The following is a 19,432-nucleotide window of genomic DNA, read 5'->3' on the forward strand; positions in this document are numbered from 1 at the left end:
GAAATAGTGCTTGGTGAAGCAAGGAGCTTAGCAAATCTCCTAACAACTGCCTGTGCTGGGGGATGGGCAAATCATGCAGATTGGGTGCTTTTTTTTACATGCACAGGGTGCTTAATGAGGTTGGCAGCTGCCCTCTGTTGGTGGATATAGGGAAGCGCGTCCATGTGTTGAATATTAACACCATTTATTGCTATGGGGATACAGCCAGATTTATTGTATTTGGTTAACAAGGATGTTGTAGACAAGGTGCAGATTTTTTTTGGGCATTTGTTCAGTTATGTTAAAGGGGAAGTACTACTTAGAATACATTTTAAATATGTTATAGAGCAGGGACCCCAAACCTTTTGAAGCCGTAAGCAACGTTCAGAAGTAAAAGGAATTGGGGAGCAACACAAGAATGAGAAATGTTCTTGGGGTGCCAAATGAGTGCTGTGATTGGCCATATATAAGCCTGTATGTGGATTGTCAATCTACATTGAGACTCTGTTTGGCAGTGCATCTGTTTTTTATACAATCAAAACTTGCCTCCAAGCCTGGAATTCAAAAATAAGCCCCTGCTTTGAGGCCACTGGGAGCAACATCCAAGGGATTGGAGAGCAACATGTTGCTCACGAGCTACTGGTTGGGGATCACTGTTATAGAGAAACCTGTTCTGAGCTATTTTTTTTACTTTGTTTCTGGCCTATTCTATTCTGCATCTGTCTGTCTTGCATCTGAGGCTGCTGTCTGGTTTCCTGGGTCGCTGACCCCATTTTATCATCCTTCTTACTCCCCCCGCTCTGGTTCCTTTCAATTTTCTCTTAGGCCACACTCATCATTTGAGAATTATGTGTTTGTGTGTAAATGCCATTAGAATTTGTATGTTGTAAATAATTTGTGCCAATTTTAATTACAATTTCACATTTCTGTTTTCTAGCCATAACACTAAAACGACATCTTGGTTAGACCCCCGGTGCCTGAACAAACAGCAGAAGCCTTTAGAAGAATGTGAAGATGATGGTAAGTGATGAGTTTATAGCTAGAGAGACCCAGTTTGTGCATTGAGCAAGCGGAAATCTATGCGTGTGGGAGGCTAATCTAGTGACAGTGCTAAATATTCTGCAGGTTCTGAATATGGTGCCAGGGTTCAGGCTAAAACAGCTGGAGTATGTTTCTGTCCACTAGGGGCACTTTATGGGCTGTTTCATGTGTAATACCCAAAACACACAGAATAAATACAGTGCCAATTCCATGTATAATATCCCAGAACACACGGTGGGATAAGTACAGTGCCAATTCCATCTAAATTAGCTCAGAAAACATGGCAGTATAAATACAGTGTCCATTCTATGTATAATATCCAAGAACACACAGCAGAATAAATACAGTGCCAATTCCATGTATAATACCCCAGAACACACAGCAGGATAAATACAGTGCCAATTCCATGTATAATACCCCAGAACACACAGCAGGATAAATACAGGGCCAATTCCATGTATAATACCCCAGAACACATGGTGGGATAATTACAGTGTCAATTCCATGTATAATACACATGATAGGAAAGGTAGAGTAGTCCCTCGTGTATAATAAAATGTCAAGACTTGGCTTTACTGTACACAATGGAGTAGGTAGGGCTTGATTAGACTATAGATTAAAGATGGCTGAATACAGCTGAGCTGAGAGGAAGCTTGTTGCAAGAAATTACATAATTTTTTCATGACCGGATAGAAATGATTTGTAAAGTTTAATATTTCACTATTTGATTTTGCTGCTCCTTCAAGCTTTTCTATTCTCCTTTTAAATGTTGAATGTTGCCTCACATTTTGCTTTAAATATTGTTTATGGGTATTTCAACTGACATTTAAACGCCTCCGTGTGCATCATATGGGCTCATAGGATTAGGAATACATTTGCATACGGTCTGGAAAGGAAGAGTGAGATAATTGAACTAATGGTATAATTCCATGTATCTTTGCACAAGAGCCGGATGTCACAAAAGGTGTATAATTACTGTTAAGTACTGTAATGGTGACAGCTCACGTACTCCGATTTATTGAAGAATGACACAGATCTATAAATCAGAATAGTGCATATAGGATTAATAGCTTAATTGGTTGCTGGTTAATGGATGGAATCTTCAAGCTGTTGAGAAGCTGGGGAAATATAGATAATTATGTACCTTAGCGTCACTTATATGGACTTGTCCCTCTTCCTGCAGTTCATAACTTACAGCTCTTGTTAAATCTTCCTTTTATTTTCTGTTTCCTTCCTTTCTTTTCCAATTAAGTCTCATTATACTCTTGTCTGTTGCTCATTACCCACTGATGCCCTCTCCCCGCTGTCCTTGCCCCGTTCCCTGTGCTTTTTCAGATCTTTTGAGGAACCTCCATTGACAAGCCACTACTTCTCTTTTCTACGTGGCTGATGAATCGCTGTTAACACATTATTAGTAGAACAACCCCTAAATTGTGCATATAGGTGCAATAATACTTGAGGACAAGTTATTAGTTCATTGGTAACTCCTATAGATCTATTCTTGTCTTGCTACATGTGAAGATTCTATGCTCTTGGCAGTTCAAGGCGTTAGGAGTGTTTTATCTGTATAGTTTTCACATATTCTTATTGTAAGTAAAACATTCCTTTTAATCTGTTGTGAAATGTGCCTCTGGGTTATTTTGCAAGTGATATGCAAGGTCACATCACATAGAAATAGCATGGGGTAATTGTAGGGGATCTAATAGCAAACTCAGATACTGGGACAAAGTCTATAGACATTAAGAGAATTGTACAATAAAAAAATGTTCCATGAGATTTGGGATTGTAAAGGTGGGACCATCAAATAAGTGATCCCAGGGCTGTCTATGCTGCTGGTGGGGTCTAGGAAGCTCTGTCAAGTCAGATATTTAGGGTCCAACCTGCATCTCTCCAGCTGTTGTTGAAGTACCATATTTCACCCCCCCCGACTCAATTAATAGGATATTTCAAGTTGTATTGTTCTAATAAATATTGTTGGCCCACATTAGAGATCCTAGACTTTCCTGTTGCATGCAACTGCTACACACTAGGCCTTGGCACTAACACTCTGCTGATGCTCTGGAACAAACCATTTGGCCTATGATATGAACACCTCTGTTGCTTTGGAATGTCAAGCATACCTCTTGTGCTTTGGACCATTCCATAGGCAATCTGGTTTGCATACTTCTAGTGATATGTACTCTGCATTTCCCTTACACTTAAGTCCCCCAAAAGGGGCACATTAGGACACTCTTGCTCATCTGCACTGGCCACACCCAATTATAGCAGAAAGAGGAGGTGTTTTGGGTGGATTAGGACATACCATGCTCCTCTCTGGAGTCCACTATTCAGGACTTGGGAAACCAGGGCTATTGGGAGGTATGATTGACATATGGTGCTTTAGCATATTCCATAAGCCATTTGTGTCCTGGAACATTCCATTGGCCCTCTGCCTTAATCTCCTCTGGTGCCTTGAAACTTTCCATCGGCCCACTGATGAACACATCTAGTGCTTTGAAAAGTTGCACATGGCCCTTTAACGCGCCACCTGGGAAACATTCTGTGGGTGATGTTAGAGTGCAGAGAACCATTTGAGACATTTGGGTTCAGCCTGGTATCTTGAACTGGTGTATGTTTACTATTGGGATTTTCTTGGTGCTGGTATCTGAATTTTTCTTTTACTTTCTCTGTCTCGTTGCTGCTCTTGCCTTGGAGAAGAAGGGGTACACACCGAGGAGCTGGACAGTGAACTAGGTAATTTGCCACTTAAGCTTTTGATCATCTTCACAACCCGCACAACGTTTCTGCCTCACCATACCTCCCAACAGGGCAACCCTGAATGGCAAACCAAAAAGGGGTGGGGCTTACTAAAGATTGGCTGACGCAACAGGGCATGGCCTGGGTGGATCAAGGGGTGTGGCCAAAATATCCTGTTTTAAAATTGGTTATGTTGGGAGGTATGTTTCCTTTCGGCTTCATCTAATGTGACTTTAATGGCACAGCAGGATGTGAATTTAACAACTTTGCTGTATATATATTAAAGCAGTTTATAACCAAAGTATAATTAAAGCAAATTTAATTCTAAGCAACTTTCCATTATATATCAATTACAAATTATTAACTTCAAAGTTATTTAGAATATAATTACTGTTTTCCCCACTACACAGGCATAAGGAGGTCTTTTTTTCTGTTGACAAAGTCAACTTCTCATACTCAATAAGCTTTTGGTTGCTGTAGGTGTTAATTGGGCATGTCTAGTGTTTCCACCCGTGTGAAGGTGGGACAACGACTCTTAAGAATATGCTGTCAAATGGCTTGTGTACTTCTAGCCTGATGAAGTAGCTGTATGGATTATTTCCATGAAATATAACAAAATTAATTCACATTTGAAGACTCTCCGGTTTCTATTACAGCACTACATGTTTCGGACCTCTAGGGTCCTTCCTCTGGTGCAAGTTACCAGAGGAAGGACCCTAGAGGTCCGAAACATGTAGTGCTGTAATAAAATTAATTCACATTTGAAGACTCTCCGGTTTCTGTTATACTTCATGTTACTGCAGTGGAGATGGCTACTCCACTAACCTGTTGAAGAGTCAGACTACAAAGTCATTTGGAGGATATAGAGGGAATAATAACTTGTATCCATGGATTATTTCCACCCTAATCCTTCATGGGTTTTACCTGCACTTAATGGAAATTGACTGTGCTGGGTTTACATCAGCTGTTCAATTTCTGAGAGACTTTGAAAGATCCAAACATCATTGATTCTGCCCAATGAAGATCTGTAACTACAGATTCAGTAGTATTTCACCTGGAAGATGTGACCTGGGAATGGGCCAATATATCTTCTTTAATATCTATGTAATGAAGTTGGTTGGCTGATTGTTGGCTATTACTGGTTATGTGTTCTTCCACTGTGCAAAAAAAGGGCAGGGCTCTGTGCTTAGGTACAAATATCTGCCAACCACTATCCATGCCCTGTAGTGCCCAGATCCCTTTTGTTTTTGTGTCTGAGTACCCTACATTCTCTGCCATAGGCAAATACCCAATCCTTAAATTGGTGCCCAGCTCTAGTAATATATGTCATATATGAGCACATGTTTCCCAACACTCCATCTCAAATTCCATGTCCTCATTTGGTGCATTCACTGTTGAGTTCCAAACGGTCTCTAATAAGTAATTTCAGCACAAGAACTATCTGTCAGGAGCATGGGATTTTTATGGGTGATAGGCAAACATGGGCTGGAGTGTTGTCAGGGGAACCATTACTGGACCCTGAATTCGTGGAAACGTTTCCTCTGAAGTAGTAAATGGCATTTCACTGGAATTTGTCAGCCTTACCGAAAAGTCTGGATTTAGTAGATGCCAGGAGAACTCCACTTGCCTGGATGTATAATGCCAATGGAGAAGCTTGGTGGAGTTAGGACTATTTCTATGGTTTGGGATAGGGTGCTTGGTACCATTGAAATCAAACCTTAAGTCTACAGTGTAAAATTACATTCTTGACAATTACATGCTTTCTATACTTTTGCTGTTTCAGCACAATTTTGCCCCCATTCACATACAGTGTGGGTTTGTTGAGATAAGAGTGGAAGGTCCAGAATGCACAGAGCCCTGTCCTCAACCCAACTGAAGACCTTTGGGGTGAAGTGAACCTTAACTGTGAGCCAGGCCTTATCCCAAACATCAGTGTCCAACCTCACTAATGATCTTTTCAAATCACAACCGCAACGTTCCATCATCTAGTGGGAAAACTTCCCAGAAGCCCCTCTTGTTTTAAATGGCTGCCTTTTCCTTACCGCTATGAAGGCAGCTGAATAAATAGTGGCAGCCAATTCCTTTATGTTGAGATAAATGGGCTAAATTTGTATCTCTGCATTAAATTAGACCCATGCGCAGGATTTACATGGATATACTTGCATCCAAAGGAAATGAAATGCTTTATAAATTCCAGAGTAATAGGCTGTTTTTGTCTTTACGCCTGCACTTTCATTTTCTCTGCTGAACCTTTGGCAATAAATGGAAATCTGCTCATTTCGTGACACCTCCGCCCCCTCTTTGAAATATTACCATTAATGTCATGTAATTAACTCCAAACAAAGCCACGCTGTGTAATTGGGTTTACTAAGCTTTCATTCTAGTAATATAAGGAATCCAGCGCCGCTCCGTTCATCATGTATTCCGCTCTGTAGATCTACCATGGGCTATTGTAAAGGGAAAGCGGTTTAAATGCTTCATCTCCCAAGCTGCAAAAGAATGAGGAGTCCAATAAACTTTAGTTATTTCATTATGTTTTCTGCTTTGACTCCATGATTTCTGGTCAATTTGCATGACTCTTGATGCATCTGCAGTGTTAAGCAGTAAGCTCGGCCAAGTTTGGCAACGACAATTTACTATTGTCTTCATTGCGAAACATTTTTTCCCGTCCATGTTCCAATGTTCCAAAAGAAGACTAGAAACTCTGAAACGCAATATTTTTCCTTTTTTTCTTCGCTAAACAGAATTGCCCGCTGGATGGGAGAAAATTGAAGACCCGGTTTATGGAGTCTACTATGTAGAGTAAGTAGTGTCTGTGCCGTTTCATTTGCATGTGAGTGCTGCATTAAGCCGCCTCTTTCATTCCCACAGTTCTGTACAACTGTCACCTTCTGTACAACTGTCACCTATGTGAATATTCTCTTTCCGTAATTTGGGTCTTCATGCCTTAAGTCTACTAGAAAATCATGTAAACATTAAATAAACCCAATAGGCTGGTTTTGCCTCCAATAAGGATTAATTATATCTTAGTTGGGAACAAGTACAAGCTACTGTTTTATTATTTTAAAATAATTTTTAAAAATCTGAATTATTTGACTATGGGAGATGGCCTTTCCGTAAATCAGAGCATTCTGGATAACGGGTTTTCCGGATAACAGATACCATACCTGTATAATAAACACATCCCGGGTTGTGATCGAAGAAAGCAAAGGGATTCAGAGCACTGCCTTTTTTTTAAGGAAGGGGCTAAAGAATGAGCTAGGATCTCATGACTGGAAGAAAGTTGGCATATTCTGCCTAGAGAAAAAAATCTAATTTCTGGAGCATTCCAGGATCAACTGCTTTGTGGCTTATAGGAGCTGATCTGGCAATGCAATATTTATTGCTGCCTAAAAATATCACACAGGAGCAGTCTCTGCACTGAACAGACGCGTCTCTCTCGGTGGAATAAGATCCAACTATGATTGCTAGAATGGTCTCCTGCACTCAAACGAAAAAGTTTTTTTAAAGGTGCAACATTTTGGAAAGGCTAATGAAGAGGGTGACTTTAAAAGCCCACCGGGAGTAATGATTTGAGGTGGTGTTGGAGCTCTGTTTGTAATCTATAGCACAGAATATAGAGTGCAACTTTGTGCGCATTCATGGCTCCTTTAAACACAATGGGGGTAGGCAGGGCTAAGGACTTTAATTCAAAGTGCAATGTTGCTGTCATTTTTTTTATTTTTTCATATAATAGGGAGTATTTTCATATAAAGGCTCCAATTATCCACAGAGAAGTAAACGTTTAAAGGAGAAGGAAAGACATCCGCACGAGGGGGTGCCAAATGTTAGGCACCCCAAGTAATTGTATTGATTTACCTGAAACCCCAGGCCGGTGCTCCTGTCAGCAGAAAACTGCACCGGCCCGGGGTTATACCAGTGAGCAATTTGGCACCCCCAAGTGCAATATGACTTTCCTTCTCCTTTAAGGGGGATTAAAGCGAGATTAAAGCAATTCTCCCTTGTATCATGATAAAACTCCCCAGCTGAAATGCCCATAGCTCAGGTAGCAGAGAAGAATGCAATACTCCCAAAGCGATTACTTACTCCACTAGAGCCTAGATAGCTAGAGCCCCGGTTACAGACTTTGCCTTTAGTGCAAAATGCTGACTCTGCCATTATTCATAGCAAAAAAAAAAAAGAGACTGAAAGAACTGCATATTATTTCACTTCGGGGAAGAGGTTTTGGTGTTTGTTTCCTATAATGAAAGTTTTAATGGCACATACAGGGGCGCAACAGTGACCCCAGCAACCAGACAACATTGTTCCTTTCAGGACAGAAGGAATAAGAAGGCTGATTATATGTATCCAGTATTTCAGATATAAACTGAATTGGGCTCATGTTCTTCTTTATATCTTTATAGTCACATAAACAAGAAAACGCAATATGAAAATCCTGTGTTGGAAGCCAAACGAAAGAAACAGCTCGGACAGCAGCAAAGTGAAGGTAAATATGTCTGTCCAGTTGTTCTTTATCTTTACGACGATGTTATCCAATGGCAACGTTCCGTGTGATGTCCTGGTTAACGATTCGCTATTGGACCTCTGTTGGTCTGTGGCCAATTTTTACTGGTCAGGTGGCAACGCTAGAGCTTTATTGAGGTCATGTGACCTGAAAAATGTATCTGCCTTGGATCTTCTCAAGATGCTTGAGAGATTTGGGACATGCAGTCCTTTTTGGAGAGGTCATTGACCAGTAGGATTTGCCAGCCAGTGTGCCCCCTGTCTGGTCAGATATTGGCAGTGAGCTGCTGAGTTATATGACCATATAAGCCCATATATGGGCAATGCTAGTCTTCTGATTCCCCATAGATACCAGTCCAGTGTTTATAGGGTCAGACTGGACTGGTGGGCCACAGTCCTCATGGGCCTCAACCAAAAGAAAACTGTGGGTGTCATCTGCCCCAGCCCCCAATCTCTGCAAGAGGCAAGTAAGGCAAGCAGCACATGATGGGGGGGTGTCAGAATTAAGAGGAGCTGAAGTCTGTGACTGGGGTCGGGGGGCCCCCTGGCAACAGCCCCAATGGGCCACAGACTCCCCAGTCCAACACTGAGGGGGTTGGTTATCAAAGGTCGAATTTTAAGGTTTTTTACACCTTGAATGAACGCGAATGAACTAACAACTCAAATGTTTCTTATTTAAGAAAAAACTTGAATAGAAAAAAGTCAAATCAGCAAGTTTTTTGTGAAACCCGAAAAACTGGAATTAAGCCTTGAATTGCTCGTTTTTTAGTCAGACCCCTCCCCAAAAAACTCTTAACATCATTAAGGCTATTAACATCTTCAAATGGTTAAAGGGACCTCTGCCATCGACTCCTACATGACCTCGACAGATTTTAGATCTGGTGTATCTTTAGATCAGATTGGTGTATTTTCGGATTTAAGCTATTTCCAGGGTCGGGATGTAAGAAATCTGGAAAAAATTAGTTTTTTATAAAAACTCAATTAGATGTTTTTTTAACCCGAAAATGTGATGTTTGACAAAAAAATAACCTCGAAAATATGAATTTTCGCGGAAAACACAACGCAGTCCTTAATAAATCTGTCCCTCCGTTCACAAGGACCTTTCTAGACAAAGTGGAAAAATGAACTGAAAAAATAATGGGAATCATTTATAGAAGATTGCTAGTTGTTGCTGAACTGCTTCCTAGAGTAGTTGATACTAGTGATGGGCGAATTTGGGGCGTTTCGCTTTGCCGAAAATTTGCGATTTTCCTGCGAAATGGCAAAAAAATTCCCGAAATGACGCCGGCGTCTCGTTTTTGACACCGACAGTCTGTCTTTTTGGACGGCGGCGTCCGTTTTTGTCGAAATTTCGCCAGCGTCCATTCATAATTTTCGCCCATCACTAGTTTATACTCTTCTAAAGTACATAAAGGCCAACATTTCCCATTGATTCCCAGAACATGGAGAAGGCAGGAATGACTGTGGGAGATTTCCACAGGAGGGCACCCTGAGCCAAGTTATGAAGTCTGTGGTGAGGATTAACTCCTCTGTGTCAGTTCTTTTGCTTATGTAATGTGCATGTGTCCTTATTCAGCAGCTTGGCCTGAATATGTTTTTGCTTGGAGTAAGTAGAAATAATAGTGCTGGTTGGCTCTGTGATGTTTCAGCCGTAAGAAGTGGTGCCACCCTGTGCCATCTTAGTGTATGAAGTCAATTTGAAAGGCGAAGCGTAGTGATTGGCGAATCTGATCCTTTTCGCTTTGCCAAAAATTTGAGAAACAGCGACAATTCGTCAAAATGCGGTGGTCTATGGACGACAATGTTTTTGATGCGTGACAAATTGTGGGACAATTTTCGATGTGCGCCAATTTTTTAGAGTCTATGGATGTCATTTTTGCGGCTGAACTTGCTGAAAAATTTCGGTCATCGCTAGCAAAGAGCACATTTTAATATAGCCCCCCCCAACATCACAAGGACTCCTTGAGGGGTGTAAATAGCCTACAGCAGGGATCCCCAACCTTTTGAACCCATGAGCAACATTCAGAAGTAAAAGGAGTTGGGGAGCAACACATGCAAGAAAAATGTTCCTGGGGTGCCAAATAAGGGCTGTGATTGGCCATTTAGTAGCCCCTATGTGGATTGTAAACCTACATTGAGGCTCTGTTTGACAGTACACCTGGTTTTTATACAACCAAAACTTGCCTCCAAGCCTGGAATTCAAAAATAAGCACCTGCTTTGAGGCCACTGGGAGCAACATCCAAGGGGTTGGAGAGTAACATGTTATTCACAAGCTGCTTTTTGGGGATCACTGGCCTACAGGTTAATGACTTGGCTCCTAATGATATTGGTCCTAGTTTTATTGTGTTCATTTTATAGGGAACTTTAAGTCGCTGTGGTGGGTTTTATGCTTTTATGCTCTTCTAAAATTCACTTTATTCTCTTTCTTTTTTTTTTTATCTAACAGAATGGACAGGGGATCATCCACCCCTTGCTCCACCTTTTGCTCCACCCCCTGTTGCTCTTCCAAACAACCTTACTCCAAAAAAGAAGGAACCGCCAACTGCGACACATGGTAATATTCCATTTAATGGCAACTTGTGGGCTTTCTCTTGTGGGATTACTTTTGCAGTAATCTCCTGTTGTAGGTTTTAAGTAGCTGGAGTAAAGGTGGTGAGACCCAAAAATATTCCCCTAGTAATACTCATGCAGCTACTATTAAGTTCAGGCATGAAATGGTTTGGCTCATGATGACCCACCTGGAGGTTTGGTCCTACAATTTCATTAGTCCTCAGTGCAAAGCCATCAGGTTGGTCATCACTACCTGAAGGCAAGTGATGTTCTCCTAACTTATAGGCCCCTCCAATGGGAACCTAGTCATCTTACTGGGAACTCACCACAACATTTGGATTTATTTTATAGAAAAAGTTATATTTGAATTTATGGAACCATTTCTAAACTGACCCGAGTTCTTTTCATGCACTTTAGCAAAACCATTCTTCACCAGAAACCCTTCTGAACTGAAAGGAAAGTTCATCCATACAAAGCTAAGGAAAAGCAGTCGCGGCTTTGGCTTTACTGTTGTCGGAGGGGACGAGCCAGATGAATTTCTGCAAATAAAGAGTCTGGTCGTCGACGGTCCGGCCGCGTTGGATGGCAAAATGGAAACGGGTACGTTATCTAGGTGTTGATTTGAACAATGAACACAGCAATATCATAGAATGCTTCTAAAACCTTTTAGGGAATGCATTTGCTTCAAAATCAATTTTTTGTTTTTCCTTTGCAGGCGACGTTATCGTAAGCGTGAATGATATCTGCGTCCTTGGCTACACACACGCTCAAGTTGTGAAGATCTTCCAGTCTATACCCATTGGTGAATATGTGGACCTTGAACTATGCCGGGGTTATCCTCTTCCGTTTGACCCAGATGACCCCAACACCAGTCTTGTGACGTCAGTCGCGATTTTGGACAAAGACCCCATCATTGTCAATGGGCAAGAGAATTATGACTCTCCGTCAAGCAACAGCAGTAAAACCAGAAAAGCAAATAACATAATGGATCCAAGGCCTAGCAGCCCTGCTGACATTTCTTCAAATGGTTCCCATGGTTACCCTAATGATACAGTGTCCTTGGCATCCTCTATAGCTACGCAACCTGAACTAATTACTGTCCATATAGTAAAAGGACCAATGGGATTTGGCTTTACCATAGCAGACAGTCCAGGTGGCGGGGGCCAGAGAGTGAAGCAAATTGTAGACAGTCCAAGATGCCGTGGCCTCAAAGAAGGAGATCTCATCGTTGAGGTGAATAAAAAGAATGTTCAGAACCTTACCCATAATCAAGTTGTGGATTTACTCATCGAATGTCCAAAGGGAAGTGAAGTCACCCTACTGGTTCAAAGAGGAGGTAAGTTTCTATAACGGCATCCGTCATTCCTATTGAAAATGTGAATTCCTGTAGCCTTGATTCTTCACTCAACCTTCCCCTTTCCTCCAGAGCTTGTAAGATTGCTGCTTCATGTATCAAGTGGTGGGCTGTGATTGGGAAGTATTTACAAACGTTGGTTGAATGTAATCTAGAAGAGGGGTGACACTGTGGTCTACACGTAGGTGCTCCAGTAGACTTTGATAATGACAGAATGATTTTATTGGTTCAGAAAGTTGCAGCAGTGTTTTGAATAGGAAGGTCCATCCTGGTTGTCACCAATGATTCCTCCCTAGCTTCATCTTGGTTTAACTGGTTAGACCAAGAAGATGCTAGGGATGAATCCATGGTGACCATTTATATTGTTCTTTAAGCACATTGGTAACTCATCAACCAATGAGAAGAGACTCTCTTATAATGAGACCTTTGCAGAAGCTTCTTCCCACATGTTCTGTTGCCTTCACCAGTCATTCAACTCTTTAGTGCTCTTATTCTGTCTTGGTGTAATAACCTTACAATGTTTTTACCAAGTTAAGAAAAAAATGTAATTCACTTTTTATCCGTTCCCCGCGTTATTATTAATCCAAAAACTCTGTTTTGTCCATAAATGTACCCTTTTTGTTTGTCTGGATACAACTGTGTGAACTGTGGTAGAATTTGCACACTTAGCAGTTGTACAACCTCTGTTTTTTTTAAATTCCCAATTAAAAGAAGATAATAGTGGCATAAGCAGTTACTAATCAGATACGGAAGCTAGGTCTAATGCTTGGTTTTAAATAATATTAGTGAACATGTACCCCCTACTGTAAATGATAAGGATATTAATAGTCACTGAGGAGTTCTGTGACCATATAAAGGCACAAGGCTGCAGGCTGAGTTATACAGGGAACTCTGAGTATCACTCATGTATTATAAGGGATAATGTACCCCCTACTGTAAATGATAGGGATATTAGAAGTCACTGAGGGGTTGTTCTGTGACCATATAAAGGCACAAGGCTGCAGGATGAGTTATACAGGGAACTCTGAGTATCACTCATGTATTATAAGGGATAATGTACCCCCTACTGTAAATGATAAGGATATTAGAAGTCACTGAGGGGTTGTTCTGTGACCATATAAAGGCACAAGGCTGCAGGCTGAGTTATACAGGGAACTCTGAGTATCACTCATGTATTATAAGGGATAATGTACCCCCTACTGTAAATGATAAGGATATTAGAAGTCACTGAGGGGTTGTTCTGTGACCATATAAAGACACAAGGCTGCAGGCTGAGTTGTACAGGGAACTCTGAGTATCACTCGTGTATTATAAGGGATAATGTACCCTTACTATATCACCCCTTTGTTAAAATTAAGGGGACATCTGTAAACACAAATGGATGGAGAACCCATATAATATGACCTTAATTGGAACCCACAGAACAGCTAGAGTTAGTTGGGTTGGGGGGGGGGGTTCATTTTCATTCCTGTGGCACATCCACTAAGCCTCACATTAGCTTTAGGTCAGTCTATGAATGGCCCATCTTCAGCCTCCCCAAACATATAATTCACCCTCCGCCTATGCTCCTCTCTGTATAAACACAAGATAAGTAAGTCTGCATCAGGGGGGCATCTCTACTGCTGTGTTGTATTAATCATTGAGTCTCCACCTATTTGTTAACTGGGTATATTGAATTTTCCCAGTGCTAAACAGTGCAAACTGCCGCCTTACAGATGTTGTTGTACTACAACTGAGCAACATTTGATGATTTAAAAATGGTTCAATTAAGACCACATGCCTTATCTGCCCCCGACCAACCCAATATATCTGGGTGCACCCCTCTTTCCCCCCCCCCCCCCCTTTCTGGTTACATTTTGGAAAGGCAGAAAGTGATGAATAGACTTGTGCCTTGTTACCTCTGTGGGTCTCACACTTGGATCAGATGACTAGAACATGATTAGAACTGGTTCTCGGTATGACCAAAATGCACGGGGGGGGGGGGGGGGGTTTGGTTCCAGGAAAGGAAGCAAATACGGGAGTATTATAGGGTGTCCCTATATAATGAGCCCAGAGTTACAGTAAATACAGTATAGAGGTAGCCCACCATTGTTTCCCCCCAAATTACTCACCTGGTCACTGTTAAAGCTATAAGTATGACTCTCGCCTGCCCCCTCCTGATGGGGGGGCCCTTCTTGTCAGGGGCCCAATTTTACTGCAGGGCCCTGAAAGGGATGTGGCAGCTTTGTTTTGTGTATCCCAGAAGCAGTGAGTTTGTCAATAGAAATCCGGGTTTGCCGTTGATCTGGGACAGGGCATAGGGTTATAGCAGGTCCTGGTCATCACCCATTTAAATGATTTTTTTTGGACCTTGTTTAATTGAGTCTCCATCAGGCACAGACTGGGACCTCTGGGAAATGCCACAGGGGCTGCTTTAAGATGCTTTGGTGCCTTTTTTGTACTTCAAATATAGGGCCTATTGGGAATGACCTGGGTTCTCTGAAGGGGGTTTTGCATATATACATTACTTACATGCGACCGGTCCGCATCTACCCTCGTGGTGGCCCTCAGTCAGCCGGACTCCGCTCCTGGCAAATTGGCAGCATACAAGACAGCAATGGATAGACTGGAGCCATAACCACGGGATGTTAGAATAAAAAAATGTCTTTATTTCCAAGCATCTTTAAAAACACTGTCCCAAAATAAAGAAATTATAATAAAAAATTCGGATAAAGGCGGATCAGTGGTGGTGCTGGATAGACTACAATATTTTGCTGAATGCTCCAGGCAACTAGATAACTGTGAGACATATGAACCGCTATCCAGTGATCCAACCAATGATTACAGAGCTATTTTGGAAATGATATTCGATTTTGGAGTGGGTACAAAGGTATTTACTAAAGATCAACATGATGAAATAATATCTAACAATTCTAAAATACCCATTTTCCATGCACTGCCAAAAGTTCATAAAGGGGTCGAACAGGTTAAAGGGAGACCTATAATCTCTGGAATTGATGGCTTAAATGAGAATCTCTCTCGTATTGTTGATAACTTGTTACAACCTATAGTTAAACTGTTGCCATCATATGTGAGAGATACTGGCCATTATTTAAAAATAGTGGAAAAGATTGAGTGGTCAAATGAGTATAGTTGGTTGACATTAGATGTCACTTCCTTATATACCAGTATACAGCATGAAACAGGGATGAAGGCAATAGAATTTTGGTTACTCTATTCGAATATCTATGATATCGATACACAACAGTTTATCCTGCTCAGTATTGAATATCTCCTAACACATAACTACTATGTTTGACGGGGTTTTTTACCTCCAGAGACGGGGCACCGCAATGGGGGCCAAGTTTGCCCCCACATATGCCAAACTAGTAATGGGTTGGTGGGAACGGTGCAGCGTCTATGGACGAGCTAACCCCTTCAGACATTGTATAAAAAGTTATCAACGTTATATAGACGATTTGATCATAATATGGGAGGGTACTGAGCAGGAAGCCATTAATTTTGTGGAGTACTGTAATGCCAATAACCATAATTTACATTTTACACATAATTGGCAAAAAAATAAAATTGAGTTTTTGGATATCTCCTTGAAGGGTGTCACCAAGGACATAATTCAATGTGATGTGTACATGAAACCTATTATGAGGAATACAATTTTAAGAGCTGACAGTTGTCATCCCAAATCGGTCCTGAGGGGCATCCCCGTGGGGCAATTTTTGCGTCTTCGACGTATTTGTACCACCTGGGATGCCTTTCAGGACCAGGCCATGGCACTTTGGGATAGACTACTGGAGAGGAAATATGATACGAGAGACATTAAAGAGGCCTATGAGAGAGCGGTGGCCACCTCCAGACAGGACCTCTTAAGTGGGCCCCAAAAAAATAAATTGAGACAGACAAATTAAAAGAAATAATTCACAAAGACACTTTAATGAAAAGTCAACATTGTTTATTACTCCCTATAGCTGTCAGGCTAATCAGATTAAGAAAATAATTAAAAGAAGATTGGATGTCCTTAGAATGGATCCATTGTTGGACCAATCGATCCTAAATAATATCAGATATGTATTTAAACGTAATAGAACTATTGCATGTGATGTTTCTCCTAGCCTATATTTGCATAAAAAAACTAGAAAAGAAAGTGATGCATGGCTAAATAAAAATGGGTGTTATAAATGTGGTAAAAAGAAATGCAAAGTTTGTAAACATATAATGATAAAGGAAAATTTTAAGAGCAGTGTAACTGGAAAGAATTACCCCGTACGTAGTTACATTAACTGTGACTCTAAATGTGTCATTTATTTGGCCACGTGTGAGTGCGGCGTACAATATGTGGGTCGCACCTGTCGGCCTTTAAAAGAACGGGTACGAGAACATCTCACACCTGTTAATTTGAACAACTTGGACCACACTAGTTATAGCCATAGGAGAATATCAGCTATAAGCAAACATATTATGCTAAATCACGATGGTAATTTCAACTTAATAAAATTCCAAGGCATAGAACTAGTAAAACTAGGAGTGAGAGGAGGAGATTTGCAAAAAAGATAGATCAAAGGGAGGTATATTGGATTTTCACATTAAAAACACGCCTCCCACAAGGGTTAAACAGTGATTGGGAGGTCTCATGCTTCCTTTAAACTAAATTGAAGTGAATTAAAAATATTAGGATAATATCTGCTTATTTGGATTCTGATTATTGTATAAATTTTGACCAAACTTTCCCATAAATACATAGTGAAAATATAGCCTGAAAAAAACCATAAGTGTAATATGCTAATTTTAATGGGTGTATTGTTTTAATTGTACTTACTATATAAGGCAGAGAGCTAGGAATAGACCCCACCTCTGATGAAGTGCCAATGAGAGGCACGAAACGCGTCAGGTGACTAGACACGTCATGGTTTAGTTGAACAGTCTCAGGAGAATGCCTGTCTGTGTTTTTAAAGATGCTTGGAAATAAAGAAATTGTTCTCTGAAGGGGGTCCCTGCCCACTAAGCATACCTCCCAACTGCCCTGTTTTTCGCAGGACAGTCCCGATTTTGGCAGCCCAACCAGCATTCCCAGATTGTTACTGAAATGTCCCGACTTTCTCTTTGATCTCCTGCACTGAACAGCCAGAAAAAGAGACAAAGTTTCTAAAACGTAATTGGCTTTTGGCAGACAGCCCAGAAAACCACAGAAACATGTTCAAACTTTCCATAACCTGCCAAATTTTGGAAAATGAACATGGTAATTAGGGGGTGTGGCCACAAAAACGCTCCACGGAAGTCGTCAGGAGAAAGAAAGAGGCTGCTCTGATGTTTTTCTGCTTTGAAAAAAAAATTAAAACCATTCTCAAATCTTTCCTAAGCAGAAGAACATCTGAGCAGCCTCTTTCTTTCTCCTGACAACTTCCTTGACTACTTGGTGGTCAGACTGGTGGGAAACTGACCAGCAGGTGGCGCTGTTGTAACAATTCATTTATATTAAAAGGGTTGTTCACATTCAAACAACTAGTTGTTTTCAGATCACCAGAAATAACAACTTTTCCCAAAACGTTCTATTTTCTATGTGTCACCGTTTTCTAATATTGAAGTCTAAAGTGTTATTTTTAACCTTCTAAAGCAGCTCGGGGGGGGGGGGGGGGGGAGTTGCCGACCCTGTAAACTTATAAATTGATACATTTAGCTGATACATTTCTTATCTTTGTCCCTGCTGAGCAGAATCTCTGGGTTTCATTACAGGCAGCTGTTAGAATTGATACAATAGTTGCTAATACTCCAGAGACGCTGCTGAGAAATGGATCAACTAAATGTTGCAAAATTGTAACAGTTTGAGTCTGGCAGCTCAGTAATAGGGATGGGCGAATTTTTTCGCCGAAAAAATGACGCCCATAGACTTGTATAGCATCTTGCGTCAAAAATAAAAAGACGATCTTCAAAAAAAATTTTAACGCCCATAGACTTTAATGGGCGTCTGCAACATTTCGCCGGCGGCGAATTTTTGGCGAAACGAAACAGGTCAAATTCGCCCATCCCTTCCCAGTAATTCAGGTGCAGATTCTAAACATCAGAGACACGAACATTCAACTTTAAACTTAGATTTTGGAAAAACATTAAAAAATAAATAACGGAAAGTAATTGGGGGGAAAAAGTCTTTGTTTCTGGGGAACAACCTGAACAACCTCGTCATAAACAAAGCTGCTTGAGTTCTGCATGGCTGGGAAGTAAGGCGGGGGCTCCCCCTGCTGTTCATAAGTATGATTGTTTCCCTGCTCAGCAGTTAGGGACCGTCTGACAATTCCTATCCACAGCAGTAAATGAAGGGAGAATTTCACAGGTTTCTTATAAAAACGGTAAACATTTTTTAATTAAAGTACATTGGAGATAGGGTTCTTTTTTTATTAACGAAAGTAAAAATGGGATTTAATTTTTTGCCTTTATATGCCCTTTAAGGTGGCAATACACAGGGAGATCCGCTCATTTGACGATATTGCCAAACGAATGGATCTCTCCCCGATATGTCCACATTGAGGTGGGCAATATTGGGCTGATCTGATTGTGAGCCCTAGGGCCCAGCGATGGGATCAGAAAGGAGGTGGTCGGAAACGCAGGGCCGCATCAACGAACAGATGCGACGGGATTTTTTACCCTGCCGGATCGGCATCTGCCCGACTTTTGGCCAGATATTGAACGGGGACACCCGTCAGCCCCACACACGGGCCAATAAGGTGCCACTCGGACTGTCGGCAGTTTTTATCGGCCCGTGTGTAGGAGCCTTTAGAATAGCACCCTCATCAATTTTATACTCACTTGTTTTAAAGGTTTACTTATCCTTTAACTGTGCCTTGATGCTACATGAAGTCGGGAACTGGCTGCTGCCTAAAACATTCCATACACAGCTGTGAATAATGCTACAAGATGCCTTTGATAAGCATTTTATTATCATTTGCCCACGTTCCTTGCTTAAATATATCACTCGTTCCTCTCGCCGACGGGACGGCGTTTCCGACAGTCTGAATCATTTCTGACACTTTTTGTAATTTGCCTCAATTGCGTTTCCCTTCCTCATCCCCCTTGATGGTTTTTTCGAGGCATCAGACAGACATTTGTCAAACCAGGACTTCTGCTCTTTGTGACAGTTGATTTAGATGCAAAGTTATTCGCGAGGAAATCACTCACAACGGCGCTTATTCCGCTCGCTACGGGGAGAGAGAAAGGCCTCTGATTTGTGCATATTTATTATCAGCCGGGAGAATAAAGATGTAAAAAAAAAACCAATATTT

At 41.2% G+C, this 19,432-nt stretch overlaps 1 protein-coding gene across 16 annotated transcripts in view; it reads left to right on the top strand.

Annotated features, from left to right (window-relative positions):
* The window catches only part of magi1.L (membrane associated guanylate kinase, WW and PDZ domain containing 1 L homeolog), a 314,414-nt gene that overhangs the window by 246,956 nt on the left and 48,026 nt on the right, over positions 1-19,432 (top strand). For 7 of the 16 annotated variants that reach the window (XM_041590905.1, XM_041590911.1, XM_041590906.1 and 4 more), the window contains 7 exons: positions 917-999; positions 3,715-3,753; positions 6,501-6,558; positions 8,160-8,242; positions 10,707-10,814; positions 11,228-11,410; positions 11,526-12,146. In XM_041590905.1, coding sequence (XP_041446839.1) covers positions 917-999; positions 3,715-3,753; positions 6,501-6,558; positions 8,160-8,242; positions 10,707-10,814; positions 11,228-11,410; positions 11,526-12,146 — 1,175 coding nt within the window. The remainder of the gene's footprint in view (positions 1-916; positions 1,000-3,714; positions 3,754-6,500; positions 6,559-8,159; positions 8,243-10,706; positions 10,815-11,227; positions 11,411-11,525; positions 12,147-19,432) is intronic. The other 9 variants (XM_041590915.1, XM_041590916.1, XM_041590904.1 and 6 more) reach the window with 2 other exon arrangements.

This window comes from Xenopus laevis, chromosome 4L (genome assembly GCF_017654675.1).
Source record: "Xenopus laevis strain J_2021 chromosome 4L, Xenopus_laevis_v10.1, whole genome shotgun sequence".
Lineage (NCBI taxonomy): Eukaryota > Metazoa > Chordata > Amphibia > Anura > Pipidae > Xenopus > Xenopus laevis.